Source organism: Peromyscus californicus, unplaced genomic scaffold (assembly GCF_007827085.1).
Source record: "Peromyscus californicus insignis strain IS unplaced genomic scaffold, ASM782708v3 Scaffold_8__1_contigs__length_139910024, whole genome shotgun sequence".
Classification (NCBI taxonomy): Eukaryota; Metazoa; Chordata; class Mammalia; order Rodentia; family Cricetidae; genus Peromyscus; species Peromyscus californicus.
Window position 1 is genome coordinate 51,558,976 of NW_026294606.1, and position 19,232 is coordinate 51,578,207.

The window sequence follows — 19,232 nt, forward strand, 5'->3', positions numbered from 1 at the left end:
AATACCTTCTAATCCACCCTCTCTGGAGTACAGCATTACGCCCTTAAATAGGAATGCTGCAGAGGACAAGAAGGGGAGCTACTTCTGTGAAGAAAGGAGCCTTGGAGAAGTGAATGGAAAAATTTGCCTCTGTTTACCATGAATGAGTCTGGGATTTCAGCAGCATTCTCAGGCCAGATAAAGAGTGATTCTTTGGCTTCACAATCAGTTACATTTGGATATTGGAGTGAAATGTTTTGTCTTTCCTCACATTGTCTCTTCTCTAATCTGTAAGTGCCCTGTTGGATTTCAACTCATAGGTTCCATCTAATGAAAATGTAGTTTATGTCTTTTGATCCATGTATGAGAAAATTACATGCAATCCATTGTTTTGCTTTATATACACATGCACACACACACACACACACACACACACACACACACACACACACACACACCAAAATGCTGAAATGTACGAGAATCTCACAAAAGGAGGAAATGAGAAAGTTGAAAAGTTGCTATTCCCCTCACCTCATCAAGATATGTATCTAGGGATTCCTTTTTCCTTTGAATGTGTCTTGGAAATGTCAACGTTTGAACCCACAGAAATCTTATTCTGAATCTCCCTCGTTTTCTCCTTCAGTTCCCTATGCACAGTGCATCCTCTTCCCAAGGTTAAGCCTTCTGCCCACTTAGGGTTGCTCTCTTCTTGTCACCTCACCCAAAGCTCCTTTTCCCTTTCATCTGAGTTGGCTGTTCACATGAGAACATAAGAAAGTGCCACACCTGGGTACCTGGGTCTCAAGGCCATGCAATCAAGGGGACAGGTGGCCTCTGCTCCACCATGGAACATGTTCATGGCCATCCAAGTTTTGATCTTGGGATTGGCAAGCTTCTTCATGTACCTTGACATTCAGCATGCTTCCAGGAGGCCCACTTATGGAATGTGGCTACTGTTCTTATTGTGTGTATCAACCAGTGCCAAGCCACAGCACAGGGAACACTGGCTAATCTGGTGCTAAAGATGCCAACTGTTCCTTCAGATGTCCTGCTGCCATCCCTGGGGTTACAGTTAGATGCCAGTTGGGAGGTAATCCTCACCACAAAGGGATCCAAAATGCTTTGAATTCCCGGGAGATTAGAGGGATGCTGGAGAGCTTGGGGGTGTGCTTTGTAACCCACTGTGACTCCAGATTAAAGGGATGCTGTGGAACTTGAGGGTGTGCTTTACAGCCTGCTGAGGATCTTCAGCATGGAGCCCACAGAACCTTATCCACAACTGAGGAGACTGTGCTGTTTGCCCGGCAGGTGACAAGGACAGGGGAAGGTGGGAGCAGGACAATGACACTTGGTGTTGTTAAGATGAAAGAAAAGGCAAATGTGGGGATACATATCCTAAAACCCTCAAGAGAGCAGTCTGGGGGGGTTCCAAATTAAGTCCTTGGGATTCCAGAACCAATGGCCACTTCTTCTAAATGTTATTTCAATGGAATTTGTTGGGTTTAGTTTCCCAAGAGCTATTTTGGAGAACTGTGTGACAATTGATACATTTGAGAGAACGTGAAGTTATCAGCATGGCTTTGACCAACTTCAAGGGCACCTTGGTTACTTGTCAGTGAGAACCAACAAATGACTGTGACCACTTACTTGTAATTAATCTCTGCCACTTGCAGATCAGCCCTTTGAGGCTAAAGAAGGTCATTGTTCACATCTCACCATTTGTACACTGTATTAGGCCATGGTAACATTTCTGAAACGATTCTCTCTCTCTCTCTCTCTCTCTCTCTCTCTCTCTCTCTCTCTCTCTCTCTCTCTCTCTCGTGTGTGTGTGTGTGTGTGTGTGTGTGTGTGTGTGTGTGTGTGTGTGTGTGTATGTATGCAGGCACACACACACATACACACACACACACACACACACACACACACACACACACACACACACACACATGTGCGCGCTTCTGTGCACATGCAGAGCCTAGAGAAAGAAAGATATCATACTTTATCACTCTCCTTCTAATTCTCTTAAGGTCTCTCACTGAACCTGGACTAGGCTGGCAGCCAGCAAACCCCAGAAATCCACCTGTCTCTGTCCTCTGTGACTCTCAGATTACAGGTATATTCCCTCACAGTGTTTGAGTTACAGGTACATGGGGCTATTCCAAGCTTTTAAGTGAGTACTGAAGATTTGAACTCAGATTTGTTTGTCTTTAGTGTGTGAGTGAGTGAGCGTGTGTGTGTGTGTGTGTGTGTGTGTGTGTGTGTGTGTGCACATGAAAGCACACATGTGAAAGCCACAGGTTGACATTAGTTGTCTTCCTCAGTCACTCTTCACTTTATTTATTGAGACAGGGTGTCTCACTAACCCTGGAGCTCTCCAGTTCCAGCTAGCCTACTTGATCCAGGGACTTGCAGTCTCTGCCCTCTAAATACTGGATAACAGGCAGGCTACCACATCTGCCTGGCTTTTATGTGGGTTCACATGATCTAAACTCCGGTCCTCACCCTTACAGGTCAAGAACTTTGTCTACTGAGCCATACCCCCAACCCCTCTGTAAGTTTAAACTAAACTACCAGTGCCTGTATATGGCTCTGAGCCATGACTTCCAAGAGATCCTGAGAGTCCCAACAAGCTTTGTCTCTGAGAGCACACACCACCTTCCTATTGTGCATATTGATAATCAGGCTACATGTGCACACATTGGTTCAAAGTCTCCAGTATGAGCTTGCCCATGCATTTGTTTTTGTTGGTCAAATCCGTCTGAGTGCTATGGTAAGATATCACGGACAATACTGCATGAACGGGGAGTCAGCCACACTGCAGTGAAGTTCTTGCTTGTTGTGTTTCCCAGGCAGTCTGTGATGATGATTATCTTAACACTTAGGATGGGACTATTCTCTTGGCATCAGGTAGCACGCCTGAGCACTGACCGCCAGATCCATTGTACCCTTTGTGGTGAAAATTAGCTCCTTGCCAGCCACTTCGATTGTGTCACTCCAGCACTGAAGGTTGCTGGCATGTCTTTAAGCCTTTCACCTTAACCCCAACATGTACCTGCTGCTGCTCAGTCCTTCCTGAGTTGCAAATTCCCCCCACCCTCACTGCCAAGTTTCTGTCACTTATTTGGATCCAGCCTGAAAAATCTATTCTCAGATTCAATCTGACACTTCTGCAACCTCGCTTTCCCTGGTAGGGTTTGCCAAAAGAGAGTGGCGACAGTTCTGAACCAATGGCTATACCCAGCACATGCTACTTCCATCCACTGCCGAATCTTCAGAAGTCACAGCCGGATATGCTGCCGCAAACCCAGGTCGATGGCCCAGGCTCTTTGTGTTGATCCTAGCTCTTAGGCCACCAGGTGTCACAGGCTTCTCCCAGACAAGTTTCTAGGCAGAGAATGCTTCCATAGTAATTCACATACCCTTTAAGGATACATGAAAGCCACTTCCAAGCAAAGAAGCAAAGTCATTGTGGTTTTTTGGTTTTGGGGTTTTTTTGTTTGTTTGTTTGTTTTTTAAGAAATTATTGAGAAGGTATCAAAGATGAATGGATGGATTTTGAAAAAGGAATATACAATAAGGTATAAGGCATTGATCACTTAGTAACCATTATGCATTTATTCATGTGTAACAAAATATATTAAAAGCTCAGTTGGCTCAGTGGGTAAGAAAGAGAGCTTGCTGCACAAGTTTGAGGACCTGAGTTCAAATCCCCAGCACCCACTTAAATAGCCTAGCATAATCCCAAGGGACAAATGTCTTTAATTCCAGAGCCATGGGAGACCAAGACAAGAGAATCACTGGGGCTTGCTGGGTGCCAGACTAGCTCCAGATTCAGTAAGAGATCCTAGCTCAAGAGAATGACAGAATAGGACACCTGATGTCCTTCTCTGGGCTCTATGTGTGCACATCACACACACACACACACACACACACACACACACACACACACACAGAGCAAAGGGAGGGACCATTTTCAGAAATGTTTGTGTGGACTAATTTTGGAAAATGCTCATTTTCTTGGGTGACTCCTCAAATACTTACCTTTTGCTCTCAAATTCTGTATAAAATGAAGATGGTGACTTTGAGGGGCCCCAGTGAAATGAAGTAAAGACAAAAATTAAACAGCTGTCGACTGTTTTGCTGCTGGAACTCCTTGCCTTTAACTTAACCCAATGTACACAGTAATTCTGTGAAAGTTCTCAATTTGGTTTAAAAAGAAATGATGGGATGGAAGAGACGACCCAGCAGTTAGCAGCACTGACTGTTCCTCCAGAGGACCCATATTTGGTTGCTAGCCCCCACATGGCAGCTCACAAACAGTCTGTAATTCCATTTCCAGGGGAACAGATGCCCTCTTCTGGCCTATAAAGGCACCTAGCATGTATGTGATGCACAGACATACATGTAGGCAAAATACCCATATACATCAAGTTTTAAATAATAATTTTTTTGTTTCTCTTTTTCTCTTTACATAATATTATATTTTTATAATATATGGTGTTATATATACAAAGCCACAGAGCAATTATTTAGCAGTTTTTTTTGAAAATAGATTTTTAATATAATATATTCTGACTATGGTTTCCCCTACCTCAAGTCCTCCCTACATTCCCATCCACTCAAATCCATACCCTTTCTTTCCCTATCTCATTATGATTCAAAAAGGAATCTAAAAAATAACAGTAATAATAAATAAAATAAAATCAAGCAAACCAGAATAGGACAAAACAAACAAGAAACAAAAGAAAAAGAGTCAAAGAAAAAACTCAAGAAACACATATAGACACAGAAACACACACATTCTCATATACAGAAATCCCATAAAAACACAAAACCAGAAATCATACTATATATGCAAAAAAGCCTATGAGGCCACAAACAAAAACAAAATCTGACAAAGCATTATGAGACAAAGAACGTCCAAAAATACCACAAAGTTTGTTTTGTGTTTGACGTCTACTACTGGGCATGGGACCTGGTCTTAAGAGTGTTTTGTATACCCAGTGAGACTCTGTTGGAGAAAACTACTTTTTCATTTGGGAGTAATTATCAGTTGGAGATAGCTTCTGGATTGAGGATGTGAACTCTCAACACTGGGATCTCATCAGACTCAGACCGGTGCAGGCCCTGTGCGTGCTGCCACGGTCTCTGCGAGTTCAGATGTGCATTGGTCTGCTGTGTTTAGGAGGCCTGGTTTCCTTGGTATTCGCCATCCGCTCCGGTACTTACAATCATTCTGCTTTCTCTTCCTTTGAGTTCTCTGAGCCCTGAGGGTAGGAATTAGATGAAGACAGTCCATTTAGGACTGAGTGTTCCAAGGTCTCTCTTCAGATTGTCCAGCTGTAGGTCTCTGTATTTGTTTCCATCTACTGTAGAAGGAAGCTTCTCTGAGGACGGGTGAACAAGACACTGATCTATGAGTGTAGCAGAATATCAATCAGAGTCATTTTATTGTTACGTTCCTTTAGCAGAACAGTAGTATTTGGATTTACCCTAGGTCCCTGGCCTATCTAGTCTCTGGGTTTTGTCACCCAAATAGTATGGAGGATGGGTTCCATCTCACAGAGTGGGCCTTAAATCCAATCAGATGCTGTTTGGTGACTCCCACAAGCTTTGCGCCGCTATTACACTAGAACATCTCGCCTGCAGATCACCATTGCAGATCAAAGGGTTTGGAGCTGAGTTGGTGTTTACCTTTCTCCTCTGGTAAAATGCAGAGTAGGTACCATGAACACTAGTCAGTAGGATGAAGTCTCTAGGTAGGCATCACCTCGACTTTTTCATATTCAATGAGTTATATGGGTGTTGCTTTCAGCATAGGACCTTACTGTCCGTTTGTGGAGAGTAACTAATAGCCTTAACAATACCCTGGGTTGTTTGAGGTTCCCATGGGGCCCCTTTGGCCAAAAATTTGATTAACTATAACCCATTTCCAGAACTGGAGGCTTCATTTGGTGATGAGAGATGTCTAGTTGGGACTCCATCTCCCCCGTTATTTGGCAAGTCCATTAAGATCACCTTCATATACATGTCTTAGTCAATGTTCTATTGCTATGAAGAGATATCATGACCAAGGCAACTCTTATAGTAGAAAGATTTAATTTGGGGCTTGCTTACAGTTTCAGAGGTCTAGTCAATTATCACAGCAGGGAGCATGGTAGCTGGCAGGCAAGTGCTGGAGCAGTAGCTGAAAACTACATCCTGATCTCTAGGCAGAGTGAGAAAGAGAGAGAGAGAGAGAGAGAGAGAGAGAGAGAGAGAGAGAGAGAGAGACTGACTGACTGACTGACTGACTCTGGGCTTGGCATGTCTTTTAAAATCTTAAAGCCCACCTCCAGAAACACATTTGCTCAAATAAGACCATACCTCCTAATCCTTCTAATCCTTTCAAATAGTGCTGCTCCTGGTAACTAAACATTCAAATATATATGAGCCTATGGGAATCAGTCTTATTCAAACTACATATAAATATATAGGAAGCTTCTACTGTATTAAGTTTCTATGTGACCTTAATGGCCCTTAGTTTTAGTTGCTCCTTCCTGTATTCCATCCTACACTCCACTTTTCCCTCCCCACCCTGTTCGGTCTTCCCATTCCAGTCCTCACATGCAACTGTAACTATTTATTCTATTTCCTCTTTCTAGGGTGGTCCAGTATTACCCCCAACCCCTTACTCTATAGCTAACATTTGTGGTTATAGGGATTGTAGCCTGCTTATCAAAGATTTAACTGTTAACATCCACATGTAAGAAAATACATATCATATTTGCTTTGGGGGTGTAGTGGGGGTCTGGGTTACCTCAATCAGGATGATTTTTTTTCTAGCTCTATCCATTTACCTATGCACTTCATTACTTTGTTTTTTAACAGCTAAGTAATATTCCATTGTGTAAATGGACCACATTTTCTTTATCCACTTACCCATTCATCTGTTGACAGACATCTAGTCTGTCTCCATTTTCTGGCTATTATGAATAAAGCAGCAATGAACATGGTTGAGCAAGTGTCTCTGTAGTATGATGTAGAGTCCTTTGGGCATATTCCCAAGAGTGGTAGAGCTGAATCTCAAGTTAAATCAATTCCCAGCTTCCTGAAGAATCAGCACACTGATTTCCATAGTGACTGTATAAGTTTACACTCCCACCAACAATGGAAGAGTGCTCCCCTAACTCCACATCCTCATCAGCATGAGCTGTCATTTTTTTTTAAACTGGTCTTGGCCATTCTGACTAGTGTAAGATGAAATCTCAAAGTAGTTTTGATTTGCATTTCCCTGGTGGCTAAGGATGTTGAATATTTCTTAATGTTTCTCAGCCATTTGTGTTTCCTCTCTTGAGAATTCTCTATTTAGATCTCTACCCTATTTTTAATTGGGTTATTTGTTTTCTTGATGTTCTTTTTTCAGTTCTTTATATATTTGAGATCTTAGACCTCTGTTGGATGTGGTTAGTAAAAATATTTTCCCATTCTGTAGCCTGACACTTTGACTGAATGATGGTGTCCTTTGCTGTACAGAGGCTTTCCAGTTTCACAAGGTTCCATTCTTCTACATGGAGCCATCCAGTTTGACCAGCACCATTTGTTAAAGAGGCTGTCTTTTTCCAGTGTATATTTCTGACTTCTTTGTCAAAACATAACTGTCCATAGGTTTGTGGATTTATATTCGTGTCTTCATCTCAATTCCATTGACCAATTTTTTATGCTAGTACCATGCTGGTTTTATTACTATAGCTCTGTAGTACAATTTGAGGTTGGGGAATGGTGATACCTCCAGCAGGTCTTTAATTGTTCAGGGTTGTTTTAGTTATCCTGGGATTTTTGTATTTCCATATGAAGCTGAAATTGTTCTTTCAAGTTCTGGGAAGAATTGTGTTGGAATTTTTATGAGGATTGCTTTGAATCTGTAGATTGCTTTTGGTAGGATGGCTGTTTTTACTATGTTAATCCTATTGATCCATGAGAACAGGAAAGTGTAGCTAGAGTTTTCCTGCCTGGCCCACAGTCAGGATAAATCTCTGCCACCCGCCAGTCCCACAACCGCTCAAACCCGACCAAGTAAACACAGAGACTTATATTGGTTACAAACTGTATGGCCGTGGCAGGCTTCTTGCTAACTGTTCTTACAGCTTAAATTAATCCATTTTTATTAATCTACACCTTGCCACGTGGCTTGTGGCTTACCGGTACTTTACATCTTCCTTATCCTGATGGCGGCTGACAATGTCTCTCTCACCCAGCTTCCTGTTCTCTCAATTCTCCTCCCTGTTAGTCCCGCCTATACTTCCTGCCTGGCCACTGCCAATCAGTGATTTATTCATTGACCAATCAACAACACATTTGACATACAGACCATCCCACAGCAGGAAAGCTTTCCATCTTCTGACATTTTCTTCAATTTATTTCTCTAGTGTCTTAAAATTTTTACATACTTATGCATGTGTGTGTGTGTGTGTGTGTGTGTGTGTGTGTGTGTGTGTGTGTTTCATTTGCTTCATTAGAATTACTTCAAGATTTTTTTTGAGGCTATTGTGAAAAGTATTGTTTCCCTGATTTCTTTCTCGGTCTGTTTGTTACTTGTTTATAGGAAGGCTACTCATTTTTGTCTATTAATTTTGTATCCTACTACTTTTGTGAAAGTGTTTATCAGCTGTAGGAGTTTCCTGATAGAATTTTTAGATTCACTTATATATATACAATCATATCATCTGCAAGTAAAGATGATTTGACTTCTTTTCCTTCTTGTATTTCTTTGATCTTCAGTTGTCTTATTGCTCTAGCTCAGACTTAAAATAATATATTGAAAAGGTAGAGAGAGTGGACAACCTTGTCTTGTTCCTGATTTTAGTGGAATTGCTTCAGTTTCTTTCCATTTCAGTTGATATTGGCTATAGCATACTGTAAATTGCTTTATTGTGTTTAGGTATGTCCCTTGTATCCCTAATCTTTACAGAACTTTTATCATAAAGAGGTGTTGGATTTTTCCAAAAGTCTTTTCTGCATCCAAGTGAGATGATTATGTGATTTTTGTCCTTCAGTCTATTTATATGGTAGATTACATTTATTAATTTATGTATATTGAACTATCCCTGCATCCCTAGTGTGAAACCTATTTGATGATGGTCGATGATCTTTTTGATGTGTTCTTGGACTGGGTTTGCAAGTATTTTATTGAGAACTTTTGCATCTATGTTCGTAAGAGAAATTAGCCTCTAATTCTCCTTCTTTATTGGGTCTTTATGTGGTTTGAGTATAGGGATAACTGTAACTTCATAAACTGTATTGGGCAATGCTCCTTCTGTTTCTATTTTGTGGGAGAGTTTGAAGAGTATTGGCATTAATTCTCCAAAAGTCTGGTAGAATTCTGCACTAAAACCATCTTGCCTTGAGATTTTTTGGGGGGGAGGGGGGAGGAGACTTTTAGTTACTGCTTCTGTTTCACTAGAGCTGTAGGTCTGTTTAAGTTGCTTATCAGATCTTGATTTTATTTTGGTAGGTGGCATATATCAAAAAAATTCATTTCTCTTAGGTTTTCCAATTTAGTGGACCATAGGTTTTTAAAGTATGTCCTTAGGATTCTCTGGATCTCCTCAGTATCTGTTGTTGTGTCCCCCTTTACATCTCTAATTTTGTTAATTTGCGTCCTTTCCCTCATTCTTTTAGTTAATTTTGCTAAGAGTAGGTCAATTTTATTGATTTTTCTCAAAGAACCAATTCTATTTCATTGATTCTTTGAATTTGCTTGTTTCTATTTTGTTGATTTCATCCCAGAGCTTGATTATTTCTTTCCATCTACTCATTTTGGCCATTATTTCTTCTTTTGTTCTGGAGCTTTCAGATGTGCTAAGTTACTAATATGATATCTCTCTAATTTTTTATGCAGGCACTTGGTGCTATGAACTTGCCTCTTAGAACTACCTTCATTGTGTCCCATAAGTTTGGGTATGTTGTATTTCCATTTTCATTCAATTCTAGAATCTCTTTAATTTCTTTCTTAATTTTTATTTTTACCTATTTTTCATTCAGTGGTGAGTTGTTTAGTTTCCATGAGTCTGTAAACTTTCTGTGTTTTCTGTTATTGTTGATGTCCAGCTTTAATTCATGGTGATCAGATAGGATGCAGGAGGTTATTTCAATTTTCTTGTATCTGTTGAGACTTGCTTTGTGTCCGAGTATGTGGTCAGTTTTGGAGAAAGTCCCATGAAGTACAGAGAAGAAGATATATTATTTTGTGTTTGAGTGAAATGTTTTGTAAATATGTTTAGTACATTTGGTTTATGACATCATTTAGCTCCAGAATTTCTCTGTTTAGTTTTTGTCTACCTGACCTGTCTATCGGTGAAAGTGGGGTACTGAAGTCACCCACTATCAATGTGTGAGGGTCAATATGTGATTTTAGCTATAGTAGTGTTTCTTTTATGATCTTGGGTACCCTGTGTTTGGGGCATAGATATTTAGAATCGCATATCCTCTCAATAGATTTTTTTTCCTTTAATGAGTATATAGTGTCCATCTCTGTTTCTTTCATTAGTTTTGCTTTAAAGGGTTTGTTTTGGGCTTTGGGGGAGTCAGATGTTAAAATGGCTACACTAGGTCGTTTCTTGCATCCATTTTCTTAGAATATCTTTTTCCATCCTTTTCTCTTGAGATGATATCTGTCCTTGAAGTTAAGTTGTGTTTCCTGGATGCAGCAGAAAGATGGATCCTGTTTTTATATCCAGTCTGTTAGTCTGTGACTTTTTATTGGGGAATTGAGACCATTAATGTTGAGAGTTATCAATGAGCAGTGCTTATTGATTCCCATTATTTTGGTGTGATGGTGTGGGTTTTTTCCCCCGTCTTTTAATTTTCTGGTCTGAGATTATTTATTCCTTGTGTTTTCTTGGGTATGGTTAGCCTCTTCAGGTTGAAGTTTTCTTTCTAGTGCTTTCTGTGATGCTGGACTTATAGTAGATATGGCTTAACTTGGTTTTATCATAGAATATCCTTCTTTCTCCATCTACTGTGACTGAAACTTTTGCTAGGTATAGTAGTCTAGGCTGGCATCTATGGTCTCCTAGAGTTTGTAGAACAACCATCCAGGCTCTTTCTGGCTTATAATGAGTCTCTGTTGAAAAGTCAAATGTTATTCTAATAGATCTGCCTTTGTATGTTACTTGGCCTTTTTCCCTTGCAGCTTTTAATATTCTTTCTTTGTTCTGAACATTTAGTGTTTTGATTTTTTTTTTTTTTTTTTTTTTTTTTTGGTTTTTCGAGACAGGGTTTCTCTGTGTAGCTTTGCGCCTTTCCTGGATCTCGCGCTGTAGACCAGGCTGGCCTCGAACTCACAGAGATCCGCCTGGCTCTGCCTCCCGAGTGCTGGGATTAAAGGCGTGCGCCACCACCGCCCGGCCTAGTGTTTTGATTTTTATGTGTCATGGGGAATTTCATTTCTGGTCCAGTCTCTTTGGTGTTCTGCATTCTTCTTGTACTTTGATAAGTATCTCCTTCTTAAGGTTAGGGAAAATTTTACCTAGGATTTTGTTGAGTATATTTTCTGTACTTTTAACCTGGGTTTCTACTTCCTCTACTACTATTATTCATAGATTTGGTCTTTTCATAGTTTCCCAGATTTCTTGGATGTTTTGTGCCTGTACTTTTTCTTCCATCTCTTTTTTTCTGATGGTGATGCTTGCCTCCAAGGTTTCTGTTCAAGTTCCTAAATTTTTCAGTTCCAGTGTTCACTAAGTTTGGGTTTTCTTTAGTGATTCCATTTCTACTTTCACTTCTTGAACAGCTTTCTTCATTTCATCACACTGTGATTTCATTAATGGATTTATTCAAATCCCTTTTAAGACCCTTGAACATATTCGTAATAGCTATTTGGAAGTTCTTGTCTTGTTTTTCAACTATATTGCATTTATCAGGGCCTACTACAGTAGGGTTTCTGGACTCTAGTGGTAATATATTGTCCTGGTTGTTATTGATTGGGATTTTGTGCTGACATCTAGGCATCTGAGTTTGGGATGATTATAATTCTAGGTGTTGATTTCTGGTCTTGTCTTTGTTGGGTGGATTTTCCATTCCTTGGTTTCAGTTGCCCTCGCTGAATCTTAGGAGCATGTGGTGGCTGTGGCTTACCTTATAGAGAATGCTTCTGGGGCCTTACCAGTTCTGGGCACTGAGGGTCCTGAGTAAAATTTGTTTCTAGGTTTTGGAAGCTGATTCATGGGAATGGGGATGGGATAGAAGAGTGAGGAGGTGTTCTGCTGCATGGCTAGGGATGAGACTGAGGAACTGGAGGATGGAAAGGAGTGTAAGGATCACACTCCTGAGTCATTGACTGGTATATGGCCATTGGGTTTCCAGGGAGAGACTGCCTGGTTGTTTGTGAGTGAGACAAAGGGATGTAGTGAGGAAGGAAGGCTGTAGGAGAGGATCTGCTTAGTTCCCTGCAGTGGGAGCATAGGGGGGGAGAGGCTTCGCAGGTGTCTGTCACAAAGCTAGAGGTCAGACTGGGGAATTGGAATTGGAAAATGGGAAGAAGAGTGAAAATCACCCATCTGATTCATGGGCTGGCATGGCCAGTGAGTTTCCAGGGAGAAATAATAGCATATAAAAAATAAACTAATAGGAATCAAACTTCAGAAAATCAACTTGGGATATTTGGGGCTAAATCCAAATGACATGGTGCACTGTGACCATTTAGATGCTCCTGTAAGAAAAGTCAAATAGTTGATTTCAAGTGAGAAATTTAATGTGGTGCTCTCAATGAATGAATCAATCCATCAATCTCTTTCTCTCTCTCCTCTCGCTCTTATCTCTCTCTGTCTCTGTCTCTTCATTTTCTCTTTATTCATTTCTTTGTCTCCTTCCTCCTCACTTCCCCTCTCTGTATCTTCTCTCTTTCTCTCCTCTCTTTTTCTTGTCACCTTTCCTCCTCTCCTGTCCATCCCTCCTCACTCCTTACTTCTTCCTTCCTTCCTTCCTTCCTCCCTCCCTCCCTTCCTTTCTTTCTCCTTACTCCTCTCTCTCTCTTCTTTCTCTCCTTTCCTCTTACTCTCCCCTCCTTTCCCCCTGTCTCACCACCAACATAAATCTATACATGTTAGCTATGTATTGGGAAATGGCAAACAAGTGTAGCCTTTAAGAAGGGCATACCTATGGGATTATCTGCCTCATTATTTTTTTTTTTTGGCAAAGCCAGACTCCTCCTTCTCTGCTTACAACATTGGCTGTTTTTCCTCTTCATCATACAACAGAGAAATGGTCCTGAGTCACATCGGAGCCACTTGGGACTGAGAGGCATGCATCTGCACCATGCTCTTCAGAGACACCTGAGCCTCCTCCCCCTTCCAAACCCTGCCAGAGCAACAGTGCCTTTTATCTGTAGTCCCTGTTAGCAGCTTCAGCTGTATAGATGCCAGTGACATCACTTCTGTACTATCTCAGTCCTCTAGGGACAAAGCGAGTGGGTAGTCACCATGCTCCTGAGAAAGAAAGCCCCACCCATTCTATAAATCACACATACTATTTTGACCCAGCCATGCTCTCTGGTGAATCAGGGTCAGCCTCAGAGGTAAGAACAGGACGATGAGGCTTTCTGACCTCTCCGTTGACTGCACCATTATCTTTTCCACATTCTCTTCTGGCCAAACACCCATTGGTTGCTCTGACACATATTGATTGTGTTATTGAAGGGTAGTAAAGATGGGGATTTATGAATAAATTGAAAGTAGCTATGTTGACTCATATATACTTCACTCTGAACTGTTGCAGTGAATTAGAGTGTACCCATTCTCATGACCCACCCACGAGAAATCAAGAAAAAATGTGATTTTTAAAATGTAACTGTTTTCCATTAACTGTGTGCTGTATTAGGTTTCATTACAGTATTTTTCAAATAAAATTTGTTCTTCTTGATTCTTCACCCACATTCTCCTGACCCCCATACCTGCCACACTCTATCACCTCCTTTCTGCTTCCATGTTTTATGTGTCCTCCCCTCCCTTCATTTTTAGGCAGTCTTATGGAAAATTGAAGAAGTTTGTGAGAGGTTCTGTGGTTGCCACATGCTATGGATGCTTTTAAAACTCTTCTTTCAGAGGTCATTTCTATAGCTTGCTACTGCATGTGAGTTTATATTTTCATCCGAATGGCATTATGCTCATCTGGGAGTCAAGCGCGTTAAAACCAATAGTATGGCATAATCCTTCTGAAAGTTTCCATCTTAAAAGCTGATTTTAAAAGATAAAGGTAGAGAGTTGGGGCCTGTGGAGATAGCTCAATAAGTAATGTGCATGCCTTGCAAACACAAAGACCTCAGTTCAGTCCCAAGAACTCATGTTAAAAGAAGAAAAAAGGAAAAAAAAAAAAAAAAGCTGGGCATGATGGCAGCTGGCAGCATGCTTGTGATCCCAGTACTCAGAGGACAGAGACAGGGCTAATGAGACAGCCCAGCCTGCTTGGCTAGTTCCAGGCCAGTAACTGTCAGTCTATTTCAAAACAGCAAAACAAAAATGGCGGCCAGAACCTGAGAAATCATAGCCAAGGCTGCCCTCAGACCTCCACAAATACATGAACAAAGAGGGGTGGAGAGATGAGGTTGCAGAGCCAAATATGTATAATAAACCTAGTCGTTGACTACAGGGGAGGTCAAATTCGAACCTCTAGGCAATCAAACCAGATGCACAACAAAACGGTGCTTGAACACTGACAAGAGGGGCCAATTCTCATTTGGGGGTCTGTATTTGATAATGGTGCCCGGAATACAGGTTTAATGATAAACCTGGGGTCTGGTTTGATGCATTCTTACCTGTACTCTGAGGAATGAGGAGACTGAATGAGTGTGTCAGCAACATCCTTGGAGCCCTTTATCTCAATGATGAATGAGGTGGCAACTCTAGGTCATGTTAGCTCAGCAGACATGAACCGTTAGAATTTTGGGGGTGTTTTAGTATGTTTGTTAGGTTGTTGTTGCTAAAAGTGTCTCATTCAGGAAAAGATTCCCTGTCGGCTCACAGCCTTCACACCCTCCTCTTGATATCATGCATCCAAAAGATTCACCTGGCACTCACCACATGGCCCTCAGTGTGCAGAGCCACAGGGAAGCACCGAGAACTCAGGGAACACTAAGCTTAGTGATTCATGCCTGCAACTGCTTTCCTATGAGTCTGATTCAGACCAAGAGAATGTGTTTGTCTTGCTTCAAAGAGACAGGCAACCTTTCCTAATACAGTCTTACTTCACTACTCCAGCCTTCCTGTATCTTTCTTCACTATTTATTTTTAAGCCATGTAATCCTGTGTTCTGGAAAAACTTTATCAATATCCACCAAGCATTCCCTCACTCAGCTCACTGAGTCTATGAGGTCAGTGCCATGCCTTATTGTTTAAGCTGAAATAAACTTAGGAATAGGTGGAAAGGGGTGGAGGGCCTTCAATCTTCCCCAGATCTCTAAACACCAAGTTCAAAACTTTGTCTCCCAGACTGCTGGGCCATCTGGTCTAGGGAGTGCCCATTAAGACAGTTTTCTTCAGAAAGCCCCCAGAGCTGGAAGTGAGTAGTCAATGACAAGAAAACTGTGAGACAGCCTGGGCTAATAGCTTGCATTTTACTAAGCCTTACTAAGCTGTGTGATCTTAGAAACAACATGCAGCATCTCTGTGCCTGGTCTTCATGGTCACCTGGGTATGATGTTAGCATCTACCTCACAGAGTGTATGTGAGGCACTGAGCTGGAGCGTGCTGAACACATCTTCTAATGTTCCTATATAGTCCATGCTGCTGAAATGCCTGCTGTGCCAGTCACTTCTCTGTAGAAGCTAGAACAATCATTACCTGGTACAACTGCACTACAGGGAGACAGGGACGAGACCCAGAAGGACCTGAGGCTTCTCTAGAGTCCCAGGTACCCATAGTCTTTCTCCCCAGTCATCCTGAAGCTGGCAGTCTCCTCCTCCTGTGTCATTTGCAGAAACCTCCTGGCCATGCTTTCGGAAAAGCATCTCCCAGGCACTGTGATGGGAGTCACGGCCTTCAGTTGCCCCACCCCCAAACTGCACAAATCCTCAAGGCAGAGAGGGAGCCTCCTATTTCCTCCCAAAACTGCTGAAGCACTGTCTTTGGCTTATTCTATCTTTCACCTTGAGATGCTCTCTCCCTGATGCACAAAAAACTATAGGATATACCCACCTTTTCTACACACACACACACACACACACACACACACACACACACAAGTATACACACATCCACACATCCATACAGACATGTACACACATAAGCATACATATATGCATATACACACATATATGCATATTTACACATATACACACATATGCACACATGGATAACACACACACACACACACACACACACACTCCTGTACACTCAAGTCTTCAGAAAGCATTATTCCTTCACAGACTGGGAGAACTGGACACAATCCACTTAGGAGCACCCACATTCCTGCCCACTGACTAGCCATGTGGCTTCAGAGAAAGGACTTGCTTTTTCTGGGCTTGTTTCTAGCCTATGAGATCACTCCCACACCTGCTCTACTTGGAGGTTTGAGCAGCTTTGTGAGCTAATAGTGTGCATGGCATTTGGCACATTTTCTTAGTCTATTTGGGCTGTCATAACAATACACTGTGGCCTAGGTATCTGCCACAATAGACATTTATTTCCCATAATCTTAGAGGCTAGAAGCACAGACACAAAGGGCCAGCAGAGTTGGCGTTTTGACAAGGCTCTGTGGCTGGTTTGTAGATGGCCACCTTCTTCCCATGACCTCGCATGGCCTTTCCTCTGTGTATACCTCTTATCTCTTCCTCACCATATTTAAATGTACTAACCCTAGTGGGTTAGGCCCAATTCTGGGTTTCCTAGAATGATGTCCTGTAACTTGTGTTTGAACGTCTCAACTGTGGAAGAGATAGTTAGACTGAATGATAGCTGCTTGTCTACTTCCTGGGGTGATGTGTTTATCTCACTGGATTCTTCTATAGGACAGGACTGATAGTGATTTAACCAGCACAGACTGTAAGCCAATTAAAGATCAGTATTCTTCATGAGCCAAATCAATACTTCTTCAAATTGCTTTAACAATGGAGAAAATTACTGACCCAGAATTAAACATTTAGAATTAGATCCTATCAAAATTATTAAGTACAAAAGTTCCTATTAACTACTCCATGTTCACCCTGTCAAGATGAGGCAAAGGATGCTGTGAAACTTGTGTTATAGACACTGGTACTATTTTTAATAAATGAGACAGAATAAATGGGTTTAAGTGACGCTTTGGGGAAACATGGGTGATCTTGAAGGTTGGCATACCTGCCCAGGAAACGTAAGTACTTGGAGGAGTGATGTTATGGGGGGAATAAAAAGGATAAGTATGGAGAACCCAATTCAAGAGTTATACTTTTCATGCAATCATAGAGTATCCAGAAAGTAGACCACAGCATTAGCTTTCACAAAAGGAATTCATCCAAAAGAGTGATCCAGCCCAGTGCTTGGAAATATGAGACTGAAATATGACAACCAATGGTAGAATTTAGTCACAAACTTATACCAAAGCAAGATAATTATCTTTGTCCTAAAACTATAGGCTCTAATATAGAGCTAATATTTGTGCTGCCTCTTAAATGTCAGAGAGTATGGCCAACACTGTTTCAGCAAATTGCCCAGGAAGTTCCATGCAGAGCAGATAAGCTTCATAGTCCTATTCAGCTAGAAATAAAAAGCAGTCTTGTAGAATGGCAGAGCTAGAGGAAGCCTCAGGCTCCATGTTTTACAGGATGGGAATGGTATCTGATGGTCCCAATCAAGGTGGCAAGCTAGCCCTGATCAGTCCCTGCAGCCTTGGTCCAGAGAGCCCACTTCAGTTTTGCCATACTAAGCCTTGCTTTGGCTTATTTCTGTATGTTGTTTATCCAACATCTCAGCCATAGCTCCCTATTCCAGTTCCCTCCCCTCTCATCCTTAAGCACTATTATCAAAATAATATGTTATGATAAATTCTCTCAAATATACCCAACTGGGGACTGGAGATGTAGTTCAGTTAGTTGAGAACTTGTCTAGCATGTACACAGCCCTAGGATTGATCCTTACACTACATAAACAGGGCATGGTGGCTCATGTCTGACATCCTAACACTCAGGAGGTGGAGGCAGGAGGATCAGGAGTTCAAGGTCATCCTCAGCTATATAGAAAATGTGAGTCTAGCTTGGGACACATGTTTCAAAAATAAGTAAACACAAGTTGATAGTTTACTGATGTGTTAGGGTCATGTTCCAAAAATAATTCACTCTAGGAAGCCGAAACAAAGAAAGATTGCTCTGAGTCAATGGCAGCCTGGACCACATAGTGAAATTTTGTCTCAAAATAAAGTGGGGAAATCTCAAAAAGCCACTATAAACATACAAGAATCAAATACATCTATCACTTTTCCTATCAATAGATGATGCAGGTGAAATTTTCAAACAGAAAAGGAAATAAAAACAGACACAAATATAAAAGACTCTTTTGTGAGTCTTTTCTTTTTAAGTAAAATGACAAATTCGGGGATAAAAAAATAGTTTTCTAAAAGGATTTGAAGAGAAAACTGGCAAGAGATAGAATGTCAAATGACGCTAGAAGAGTGGCAGTCACAGTGAAGGAGACCATGACTGCACGAGTGTGGGTGGATTAGATCAGATGCTGACCTTTCACAGGCACCTGACGAAAACAGCTCCTGAGTAACCCGAGTTAAAAGTAGCCTTTGAGGTCCCTGTGCAGATGCCTGCCACTCCAGAGAACATGTTCTCGGAGCCATCTGCTGCCAGACACAGAACGTCATGCTATAGCTGGTGCCCTCAGCACCTTGGAGACCATGCCTCACTTCACTCCATCATCTCATGCTATCATATCACATGTCTTTGTAATCTACTCTAAAATACATCAATTTTGTACAGGGGGGAGGGGAGTCCAGAGTAGAAAAGATTTCTATAATTTTATAACCAGAGATGTCATGCCACTGATTAGGGAGAGCACAGAATGGGAGTCAGAAAATGGGGCTAGGAAGATGGCTGTCAGTAAAGTCTGAAGACATAAGTTCAATTCCCAGAATCCATATAAAGATAAATAATATAAAAAGGAGGTGATGAGATGAGTTTATGATCCCAGAGTTGGGGATGTAGAGACAGGCAGATTCCTCAGGCTTATTGGCCAACCATCCCATACTACTTGAGAAGTTTCAGTTCAGTGAGAGACCCTGCCTCAAAAGGTAGATGGTTCCTG

General features: G+C 41.4%; 1 protein-coding gene across 15 annotated transcripts in view; it reads left to right on the plus strand.

Annotated features, from left to right (window-relative positions):
* Chrm3 (cholinergic receptor muscarinic 3) overlaps positions 1 to 19,232 on the plus strand; it is a 474,104-nt gene that overhangs the window by 377,787 nt on the left and 77,085 nt on the right. For 2 of the 15 annotated variants that reach the window (XM_052728160.1, XM_052728159.1), the window contains one exon: positions 9,860 to 9,918. The exons of 12 other annotated variants lie outside the window; for them this stretch is intronic. In XM_052728160.1, the coding sequence (XP_052584120.1) occupies positions 9,872 to 9,918 (47 nt within the window). In that variant the 5' untranslated portion in view covers positions 9,860 to 9,871. Of the gene's footprint in view, positions 1 to 2,006; positions 2,030 to 9,859; positions 9,919 to 19,232 lie in introns of those variants that run through there. One more of the 15 variants, XR_008215740.1, reaches the window with a different exon arrangement.